General features: G+C 36.3%; 2 protein-coding genes across 2 annotated transcripts in view; one reads left to right on the plus strand and one right to left on the minus strand.

The window, feature by feature from the left end:
• Positions 1-12,229, minus strand: part of LOC134743532 (serine protease nudel) — a 335,679-nt gene that overhangs the window by 58,646 nt on the left and 264,804 nt on the right. The gene's annotated exons all lie outside the window — the stretch shown is intronic.
• LOC134743538 (corticotropin-releasing factor-binding protein) overlaps positions 1-12,229 on the plus strand; it is a 42,030-nt gene that overhangs the window by 3,786 nt on the left and 26,015 nt on the right. Inside the window, exons 2-5 of the mRNA XM_063677030.1 lie at positions 5,996-6,101; positions 6,823-6,983; positions 9,680-9,875; positions 11,931-12,109. Of these exons, the coding sequence (XP_063533100.1) occupies positions 5,996-6,101; positions 6,823-6,983; positions 9,680-9,875; positions 11,931-12,109 (642 nt within the window). The remainder of the gene's footprint in view (positions 1-5,995; positions 6,102-6,822; positions 6,984-9,679; positions 9,876-11,930; positions 12,110-12,229) is intronic.

A 12,229-nucleotide genomic window follows, 5' to 3' on the forward strand; every position in this document is an offset into this window, starting at 1 on the left:
ACAGTACGTTGAAAATGGCCTGAGTGGCTTCGAGAAAAGGATGGTACGGCCGTGCCTCTTTGTTTTGCTCGACTTGGCGGGGGCACTGCCGTGCCCCCAGATACTGAAAGACTGTATAATTAACTAAATGGTCAAATATTTGCAGAAAATAGGGATGATGACACATGTTGAATATTATAACAAAATCTAGTAACATAGATAGCAAATGAGCAATTTTATTTATCACAATAATGTAGATATTAAAATAATATATGGAAATAATACAAAAATAGCTTTTTTGTCCATACATTCAAAATAGGCTCTCAGTGACCTTGACGTCACGTTCACTTATCGTTTTGTTAGGAGCGTTTCGCGAGTGAAATACGATTGTCGGACTTTGACTATCATTTCTAACTTTTGTATTGCTTTAATGCAGTGGGTCCCATATAGACATTTGATCCTAAAAATATACCTGATCGATTGATACTATTAATGAAAATTTGTCATCTAGCCTATTGCGTAAGTATACCTATGCATGTCATTGCATGTATCCACTCGAGCCTAATTTGTGTCAGTTACGAGTACAAACTACTGTTATTGGCATATTCAGCGGGATTTATAGGTAATTAATACCAACTTGCGTGTCAACTCATCTGATTCGATAAATAAAGTGGAATGTATTTGAACTAATTATGTTGTGACGTACAAACAGTTATCGCTAATTTTCACAATTATATTAATGACATCAAACAAAAAATGCTGTTCTTAATTCGGTTGAATTTTTCCTTGTTCTCTGAACCGATTGAATATATTGTTTTACTTGAAAACTATTCTAGGTATCAGATTAGTTCTACTTTACGTAACAATTCTGAGAATGGTGTTTAAAAGGAATTGAGGGAACTTTTCATATTTTGACTTCCGGTTCGAACGCCATCTTGATAGTAGCCTCGTGATTAATTACTTTGTTTTTTGCTCATTAATATTGTTTAAAGTGTAATATCGATAGCTTTATTATACAGTAATCTAATGTAGTAGTGTGCAGTGAATGGAGAATTAATCTCAAAGCGTGTTTAACCACCATTTTGGAGTCAACGGCCGGTAGTCCACGTGCTTCTCGTAAAATCCAGCTATCGGTTTTACGAGTCAACTACAAATAATAACTACCGAACAACGTCGTGCTCAAAGAGCATTTGGTATTTCTACCTCTAACCGTGTCTGGCTAGAGCCCTAGAGGCCCATTATTTTATTATTTACCGTACACTGGCTGAAATATTAATTCGATCCCACGTGGATCCCACTTTGACGTTGGCGAAATCATCGACAGTATCGATGGAGCCATACTACCTAAAGCTTGATTGATTTTCATATTTTATAAGCATACTAGTTTTACATGGCGACTTAAGTTATTAAGAGCCATTTGCACAAACCACATTTAATAGCAGTCTGATGAACGTCACTCAGCAACCAACTATGAAACTTTCCATACAATAAAATTAAGTGAACGCTTTAAAGGTGGTATCCAACCGTACGAAACTCCTATAGTTTCGTCATATAAGTCCCTAATAGTTGTTATTTACCGTCAGCTATATGTAAATTAAATGGCTTACTTATATCTGAAAGTAATGCCATGTGAATTTGAAATACCTACTTATTTCGTATTTTGTGAAAATCATTGCCAAATTTTTGACTGTCAAAACCAGTATTTATTGATACAGTGTGCCTTAGTAATAATGGTACTCATGACTTTCACGATAAAAATCAGTCTATCATAACCTTTACAAATTGAATTCTATCCGCCGTCAATACTTGTCTTTGGATCCTAACTCCAATTTTTACTTTGTAAGGCGAACGTATTTTGTGGATAAAGTCTAATTTAAGAACATCTTTATCAAAATATTTTGTTATTTCAGAGGTTGGTTTTAAAAGTCACTTTTTCATACGAAAATAAATAGTTGGGCAATTTTAATTTTGGTACAACGTAGGGTAAGATGGTTGACACTGGATCACTCCATTTTGTAATGCACATATCTCGAGTAATAACTGTGATACATATTTGATTTGTGAACTTATTGTAGACATAATTTATTCAAGTTTCATTATGTTATAGGCTTTAAAATCGAAATTTTTAACCATTTAGTGCTAGTAACGCTTTTAATGAAAAATGGGAATTGAGTCACTGTGCAACAGGGGGTGGGTACACTAAATCACCCCGTGGTTTGTAGTAAATCAAAGATGGAAATCGTCTGCTAAATTATTGCACTCGTTGGTTATTATTATTATTCCTCAAACGACTAGCGATCTGCTTGAAAGTAATTATTTGATCAATGAATAGACTAAATAAGTAAAAAAAAAAATATTTATGGTTTTTTTATATAAATAAATATTTAGGTGAGTAAGGTTGCCAGAGCTCAACGAGGGTGCGGAGTGTTAGGGTCGGCAACGCACATGTAACTCCTCTGGATTTGCAGGCATATATAGGCTACGGAGACTGATTAACATCAGGCGGGCCGTACGCTTGCTTGCCACGCAAGTATCCTATTAAATTAGTTAAAAAGAAAAAATATAAATGTATACAGTAATAATATATATATATCGGATAAGCGCATTAAATAAAACTATGAAAGCGGATTATATCATGTAGTTTTATTTCATGAGTAACTATCGCGGTAAACGAAGACAATATTATAAACGCATTAAACTTTAATAATCGTAAATATTTAGTACGGCGCGGAATGCTGGACAGCCCTTAGCAAGCATGAACAGCAACTGCACACGGCAGAAATGAAGATGCTGAGATGGGCTGGAGGAGTTACGCGCCTAGACAGGGTAAGGAATGAACATATCAGGGGTTCATTCAGTGGCCCCAGTAACAGAAAAACTCCGAGAAAGTAGGCTCCGCTGGTATGGACATGTTATGCGCCGCGACGATACCTACTCTGTGAAGACTGTACTTAACATCAATACAGGGCCTAGAGGAAGAGGCAGACCACCAGCCACTTGGTGGTCAACCGTCGAAAAGGATTTGAAAGCCCAGAAGCTTGCACCAGTGACAACCCGGGATAGAATATCCTGGCGCCGATGCACAAGGAGGCCCGACCCCAGATGAACTGGGACAGAGGCAGGAAGAAGAAGAAGAAGAAGAATCGTAAATATTTGCCGACGCAGCATATTCACTTAAACAGATCTCCTTGTCGTTGTGTTCACTGTATTGAATATTTACTTAGGTTAGTAAAAACTTGTTGCCAAGGGGCACCTACTATGTAGAAAAAAGTACTACAAATATTTTGCATTTTCTTAGAATTTGCGATAATTACTGTGCACCACCAACCCACTATCAACCAGCTTACCCTACTTAGTACCAAATTTTAATAAAAAAAGTGTATGCGTGTAATCTTTACGCGCGATTGAAGTAAAACTTTTAAACAATTTCTTTTCGGTATGTACCGGTTGCGCCACATTAGTATTACACAAATTGACCAAGTACAACGGTAAGCTCAATAAGCAGCAGTTCGACTTCATCAAATGGTACTGTTTTGGATGAAAATGCTTGGTTTGTTGATGAAAATACTAAAATCGCTATATATATATATATGCCTATAAGATGAAATTTTGAGGAGTTCCCTAGATTCCTTACGGATCCCATCATCAAAACTGGGTTTTAGCAAAAACGGGATCAACTTGAGACTATATACATTTAAACAAAAAAATATATTTTTTCAAATCGGTTCTGAAGATTGATAACCTCCTTTTTTGAAGTCGTCGGTTAAAAATAGAACAATACAAACACTGTCTAAAACAGGAAGTTCAGGTACAAGTATTGCAATATATCGTTTAATTGCCACACTGCACAGTGAATTGTTAAAGTTGCGATTATTCTCGGCAAAATTTCTAGACTGTTTTTGCCGGCGGAGAGTTTCAGGACTTAGGAAGTCAACAAAAGGGGCTTTAACAGTGGAGAGGCAAGCTTTCACATGAAGAGGTGTATGTACGGTGTTTTGTTTTAAAATTGCATTCGGTCGAGGACGATAAAAATGGTGTAGATGTTGTAGACATTTGATGAGTTTAATTTTTTTTTAACATTGCATTGACATGCAAAATGAGTAACCAATATTGATTATGGTATTTGATTTTAATATAGTAACTTCAAATAACTATAACTTAGCTACCTACCCGTTCCTGATAGCTCCAATATCTGCATTTTCTTTTTCGGCACACATTTAGCGTAAGTTTCCTTATTTTAAGTCAACGACGCATGTCTATTGAATCAAGTCAACTTCGTAGTTTCGATCATGTGGAAATGAAATGTGTACAAATATCAAGCAAACGCGACCGCGTCCGCGTTTGACAAAAGCTTTGAAGGCAACATAAACTTTGCATGTTCGCTTTAGCAAAGGCCGCGACAGTAAACGGCTTTGTGAGTCAACGTAAAAAATAATTGAAAAAGAATGTAGCTGAAATGGAACTGAACGCAGAGGCCACACTTTTCCACATAATAGGCCTTGTCTAAATAACTTTGTGTAAAAGCCGTTGATTGTACCATTGTTCTCACTCCCATATACGGGGAATAAAAAAGTATTTAGTTATATTTTACAAGGTTGTCGCGCCGCCGTTTCAGCGTGGTTGAGAATCAATCAAACTATTAAAATATGATCAGTGGGATCTTTGACGCAACGGATTTTTTTATAATGAAGAAAAAGAATAGTATTCTAGAAGACGTTCAAAGCCATCGATATCCCGGTAAAATTAAGTAATAAGTAATTTATACTGAACTATCTAACATGTTTGAACCTATCTGCTCGATTCGAATTTAGCGTAATATAAGTAATAAACGATACTATGAATACAAAATGTGTATCGTTATTTCGAATATTCCAACCGACATGTGAATGGAATCATATGGAATTCACGACCCATAAAATTATTATTCGAATTTTAAGAAACGTCGGATATTACGTCTAGATATGGTCTAGATACGATATGGATTAGATATGTCAGTGTCAAAAGTAACGTTTTTGTTTAAATATGAACAGGGATCTGGTATGCCAAATTTTGCTCAAATCTGATCACCTGTTGTAGCTTAATAGAGTACCTAGGTAATAGAGTACCTAACAAACATCGAAATTGAATATAGGTAATACGTAGCTACTATACGTAGGTATAGTATAACCTCCAAGATTTACGGAAACTAATGAGGTTTTACATTCTTTATCGTTAAAAGTAGGTACCTTTAATTAAATAGCTATGGCACAGATCATATAATACTAGCTATGGCGAGTAAGATATTAAGTAAAGCTACTTAGTCTAAAATATTGGCCATTAGGTGAATAGTATGAAAAGTTTTCAAATAATACCGGAAAACAGAGGATGGCCGTTGCGACTTTGACACTTTCCAACACTGCGAACAGCTTGTGTAACATATTGCAGCGATATCGTGGTCTGGTTTTCATATTGTTTTTCATTTATAATCCATATTGTGGCCTTCGCAAGTGTATACGTTGTGATATAACGTGTGCTAAATCCAATTCCATTTATCTCGTATAAATGAAATAATGACATCGATATCGAATTATGTTATGCAATTTATTTAATCTAGAGAGTAAACACACAGAAGAGTGTACACGGACTTTATTTCTCTATTTCTATGTCACCTGTACCTACTCAGTTGACTTTGCTTACATTGCGTTTGCGTGATAAGAAAATGTTAAAAGAATAATGATTTGTGGAGAAAAAAAAAAGATTTGTAGATAATCGGCTAAGAAGATAAAACAGATCTGATCACAATCTCTAAAGAGCTACATGATTTCGCTTCTCAAAGGGTTTCCACCTACGCATTTCCGTTGCGATCTCGATTATATTACCTCATAAAGGATAACTTCGACTCTTCGTTTGAGTAATAAACGATACTATGAATACAAAATGTGTATCGTCATTTCGAATATTGCAACCGACATGTGAATGGAATTCACGACCCATAAAATGATTACGACTTCATTTTTAAGAGATGTTTTATTTCTAGGAGTTGGGCCGTGGTCGTCAAAGAACATCGACGCGAGGCGTTTCCTGGTATCAGCGGGGAAGGCGGGTTGAAAGGCCTACACACCGAGTAATAGATCCTAACGAAGGTAAGGCCTTTAATTTATTAGTAATGGTAATACCCTGGTAACCGGAGTCGAGATAAAAGAAACTGTATACGAAAGTATTTATTTAATTCCTCTTGTGTAAAAGCTAATCAATGACATGTTAGCTTTGACAGGCGATTATGAATAATAGGTAGCATTAATAGTTATAATATAGCATTTCATCTGTGGCCTGTCAAAAATGTGCTATTTAAATAGTGACCTTAAAGTTCAAATTTTGAATTTAAAACTGCCGCAAAAACTGATGCCCGATTCGGGTCTCCCATAGATGAAAAGATAATACACTAGTACATGTGTAGTTAACTATGTTTCATTAATTTTATGATAGTTCTATTATCTGCTAAGCTATAATTTAAAATAATCCGAATTATTTATTCAAATCGAAGCTTACAAGATTTAAATATCATTCTTAATGAGGTTAGCTTGAACCATTTGTATTCAACGCGACACCTAGTGTTTACAGGGGCAAACTCTGACACAAATCATTTAAAATTGGCCAATTTCAAATTACGAGCCGAATGAGAACAAGATAAGTTACTAGTAAAATCGTTGTATTTTAAAATTACCTACGTAAAATTTCATCAGTTGACCATCATAGACCTTATTTTTCCAATTTATATATTTTTAATCTATATTTTTTATAATTGATCAATCAACATTCTTATATCTGTAGCTCCTACGTAAGTTTTTATTGTTTTTCCCTTAGACTGTTTTCTGATGACATCCGACGAGGGAGAAATATTTTTCAAGTCACCATCAGACGAGCCAGTTGTGTGCGGCATTTACATGATAGCGGACCCAGATAAACGTATCCAAGTTACCTTTAACTACCTGGATGTGCCCTGCGAGAATGGAGGATTGGTTGCAGTAAGTCTACCGATGAAATTAAATCACTGGGATTATCTATAGATAACGAAAAATCTTTGAAATACATACTGGGGGCATACACATTTTATTGTAGGTATGTTTAGCTCGTTCGCGTCTTTCCTGTAGATATCGAAAAGTAAAGAGAATCAAAAGCTAATTAGGGTTCCGTACCCGAAGGGTAAAAACGGGACCCCATTACTAAGACTCCGCTGTCCGTCTGTCCGTCTGTCACCAGAAATTTAAATTTTCAGAGACACACGTAACCCACGTGTTGCCGCTACAGCAACAAATACTAAAAAGTACTGAACACTCGGTGGGCGAGTCCGACTCTCAGTTGTCCGGTTTATTATATTTTAATTACCTACATCCTTACAGGCGGGATACATTTTATCACTACTTGAGACTTAAATAAGAAAAAGGTGTTACACATATACCTACCCGGTCCGTTAATTTTTGACGTTTTGTACAGAAGTGTCATTTTTCTGAAATGTGTTTGACCCATTGGCTACCTACGGCCAGGAACCCTGTTTTGTATGTGATAATGTTAAATTCATTGAAAATTCATATAAATATCGTATTTGTTGGTATAAAATAAGACTATCACCGGGGTAAGACTATCACTTGTATGGAATCCTCATATTGTTTGTCTTTCCCCGAGCAAAATAAACTATGTTAGACTTATCCCACCTTACCTTATACAGGTAGTTTTGTTAAATAAATTAATTGTGATTGCCCGCTCACAGGATTTACGGTCGAGTCTGACAGCATAAGCCGGGCCGGACGACTAACTATTCATAAACTAAATCATCTTGCTGTCATCGTAGATTACCTTCAATTTTTTCCTCTTTAACTTGTTTTAGACAAAGTTACCTAGATAAAAATGAAGGAAAAACTTTTAAGAAAATATCCAATTGAACTTGACACGATTAGATGAGATTTGAATTCACCAGTAAATTGAATGGAGTAAAAGGTTTTATAGGGAAACTTAATAGATTATGCATTGAATACAGGTCCTTTAACGACGTTGCATTCAACGAGATTGCATTCTTCAATTACTTTTATAAATTGAAGACTAAGAAGACTGTTGTTTTTCAACTGTTACTTTGCAAAGCACACAGTTTGTCGCTGACCTAAAATGATAAATAATTATACCTGAATGTATGCGAATTGCCTCATCATAAGATAGGAATAATACAAGGTAGGCGCAAATATTGCATATACTAAATAAAACTTAGCAAACAGTAATTCTCTCCGTGGACTACTTTTTTGAATACACATTTTATCGGGTGGAGTTACTAAGTGACATAAAAACCGGCCAAGTGCGAGTCAGACTCGCGCAGGAAGGGTTCCGTACCATTACGAAAAAAAAAACGGCAAAAAAATTACGTTTGTTGTATGAGAGCCCCACTTAAATATTTATTTTATGCTGTTTACAATAGTATATATTTGTTTTAATAACAAAACTTCCGTGAGGCACAGGCATATTAAACATAATAAATAGCGTTTTCGACTTAAAATACGTGAGTGACCCGTTATTAATATGTTTAATATACATATTTGTTGTTATAGCGGCAACAGAAATACATTATCTCTGAAAATTTCAACTGTCTAGCTATCACGTCACGGTTCATAAGGTACAGCCTGGTGACAGACAGACAGACAGACGGACAGACAGACAGACGAACAGAGGAGTCTTAGTAATAGGGTCCCGTTTTTACCCTTTGAAAGATGCCAATTGGCGGTTGTTCACGGCGGAGTTTTATGAACGCGATTATGTATGCAGTAATCGAAGATGTTTCGATTACGATGCAAATCTTGGATTTTGATATCCAGGATATTGATATGCAAGTAATGAGACATGCTCAATAAAACACGTTCTTAATTTTATTGAGAGTACGATAATGTCTACTGGCATTTCATAATGATTACCTACTATGTTCAACTATAGTTTCCGATTGAAACTCTTCAGCTTTCAATTAAAAATAAGAAGAGTACGAGTCGATCTGTTGACTTTTGAATTAGATTTCATTAAGAACGGAGATTAATGATTTTTTCCTGTAATATTTATGATAATGTTTATGTATTAATCTTAACAAAAAATAATATATTTATCAATATTATGATTAAAACTTAAAATAAATATTAAACTTGAACTAAAACATAAATGTATTGTAATTTTAATAAATAAAAGTGTCATAGAAAGTATCGAATTCTGAAATATGACTAAATAAATCTTAAACAACACTAAAATAAATCTGTATTTTTTTATTATATTTCATAATTGTTACCTACTGTGTAGCAAGTAGGTAGGTAATGTATAAAAACATAGCTAGGTAGGTGTATGTTGTATACGACCTAATAATTTTAATACAAGTGATAAATTGCATTATATAAACGTACGCGGTCATAACATAATTATAATTATTTTCTTATTTATATTTCTTCATTTCATTTCATTTTCGACTTACCGTGTTAAGTCGAAAACACGACTGACCCTTATGTAACCCTTTGTAACATAAGAGTTATTTACAAATCGCTCTCCGATTGTTTCGTTTTACTAGTCCAAAAACGAATTACTTACTGCCAAAAGTAGATTTACGAAGCAGCAAAATCAGCTCCATAAAAGCTGTCGGCACTTACTAGTGCGTAGCCGATATACGTATTCAATGACGGTTCTAATAAATGTTTCCTTACAGTGGGTTGACGGCTGGGAGTTGAACGGGCAGGTGTGGCCAGCAGACGCCTGGGATGATGACCGGGTGGTTGAAACCTGCGACCGCCGCCCGCCGCACAAGCTGGTGGCGCGCCAGAACGCGGCACTGATCCAGTACCGTGTCCCCGCCAGGGGCAAGGGGTTCGCTATCACCGTGCGTCATCTAAAAAATCCGAGGCGTAAGTTAACGTTTTTTTAAATTGAATTAAAAAAATACATAGAAATCATAAGCATCACCGACGGCGGTGACCACTTGCCGGGAGACGCAGCATTTATCCCTTGTCCATAGCGGCAACATACTTGACATCATACTTAAAACAAAAACGCCTTTTGACCAAAAGCGGCATCCAGATTTAAGAAACCGATCCGAGATTCGGATCCGGATCGAGGATCCGGGTTTTTTTAATGCAAAATAAAGATATATATTCTAGGTGAATACTCTCATGACTTACGTTCTCGCGCACAACTTGTACATCAAGCGCGACTTCAAGTATAGAGTCGCGCGCGGAACGCAAGTCACGCTAGAGGGTCTACACGCATATTCCACAACTGATCGTATTGGACTTCATTATTTGGGAAGCTTTTGGTCTGGTTTCGTCCAATAGTATCTATCGTTGATCACCTATTTAATTGTAATTTTCCGAACTAACTACAGTCTACCAAAAAAGAGTAGAAATTAAAAAGTGACAACACTGTAGTGTCGTCCCGTTTTTCTTAGATTCATTTGAAAGGGACGACACTACAGTGTTTCCACTTTTTAATATGTACTCTTTTTTGCCAGACTGTATTTTAAAGCAAACTGTTTTAAATAATTATTATTTATTAACTTTCAACTACAAGCTAATAAATAGCTGATATTTATTTATGTCGAATCAGAAATATGTAGATACTTTACAATAACGCAAAGGTAATTTTCCTAAAAGAGAACGTAAAGAGAAGTAGCAATAAAGAGTTTACCAAAATGTAAACTTATTGATCGGCTACCTAGTACAGTTCAGTGTTTGGAAATTGGATCGGAGATTTGCATTATTAGTTTTACCGTATATGTAACTTTCTCAGGGCTGAATAAAGTTTATGTGATTTCTCAAACAGGTAACGTTAGATTATTTTTATTGGTAAATATTACCTTATTTTCTATGAGTTGTGAATAATAATGTTTCCCTATAATATTCAGCGCACCTCCAGCTTCGTCAGGTCGTTTTTCATTGTCCAGCTTAAGAAATTGGATATTCAGTAAATATTAGTGAATTATAAGGCAATTATCGTACAGACACCACTTAGAGGTGTAAGGGACTCAAGGAGGTGTGTTCAGATATTTGTGAGCACCGTGGCCGCTCCTATATAATTGATGACATCCGTAGCTGACACCATTGCTTTTTAAATTTCCGGGAACAACTGGCATTTCTATACCTTAATTTATTTCACATTATTGGAAATATTAAATATCAGGGCAATATGGTGAAAAAAATTGTACGCTTTTTGAAGGCTCAGGAAAACAAAGTTATTTTTATTTTCGATAATGCCTAAAGCCATTTCGGAAATTTTATCGGTATTAATTTAGTAACAGCGTTTGCGAACGTAGTTCCGAGACGAAAAGAAGTAATATTTATTTAGCCTACAATTTAGTAAGAATTTGGCTGAAATATTCATTCAAGACTAAATACAAAACTAAGTATAATTATTAGACAAGACACTGCATTAGACAAGTAAACAAAATATTGTCCCTCAAGAGCACAATACATTATTTTTATTAAATAAACATTAGTATAAGGATAGTTATTAATGGAATCGGGAGTTAAAGCTTAATGCACACACACGGAGTGAGCGGGCGTGCGCGGGCCTGAGCGGGCGTGCGTGGGCGTGAGCAGGCGTATGCGTGAGCGGGCGTGAGAGTGACCAAGCGACCTTAATATAAACTACGGGACACACATAAAGACCAGGTCCTACCCGCCGCCGAGCAGTCACACTGCGCCGCGGGCCCGCTTGGTGACGCTCACGCCCGCGCACGCCTGCTCACGCCCGCTTCCGAAGTGTGTGTGCGTTAAGCTTAAATATCAGAATGGAAATTTTACAAGGAACCTACTCAAAGCCAAGTATTATCATTGCTTATTGTAAAAAATGCACTTGTAAAGCAAAACGCAACGTATTACTATTGTTTTCAACCAGCTTCATAGATAAACATAATGTGCCATTTTCATAGTACGAAAAATTAAAAATATGTTTATGTTCTTTAGCTTGCCACGTTATGATGTTCGGATCCGAGGGAATCTTCACTCTTCGCAACCACGGCGCCACCGGCAACTGCTCCCTCATCACCATAGCCCCGGCCTCGGTGCGGGTGCTGGACCTCAACGTCGGGCAGGCGGTCAAAACCCACTCCCTGTTTGACTTAGAAACCGGGACCATCAGTCAGGTAATGCCATTTCCGATGCGTTCATTTCCGTTACGTTGACTGAAGCGAACTCTTAGGGAAAGGAAATTATATTCCGGCCCGGCTCCAAGGATCCTTAAATGCAAATCTGAGATATTTTAT

The sequence above is a fragment of the Cydia strobilella genome, chromosome 8, assembly GCF_947568885.1.
Source record: "Cydia strobilella chromosome 8, ilCydStro3.1, whole genome shotgun sequence".
NCBI classification, from domain to species: Eukaryota; Metazoa; Arthropoda; class Insecta; order Lepidoptera; family Tortricidae; genus Cydia; species Cydia strobilella.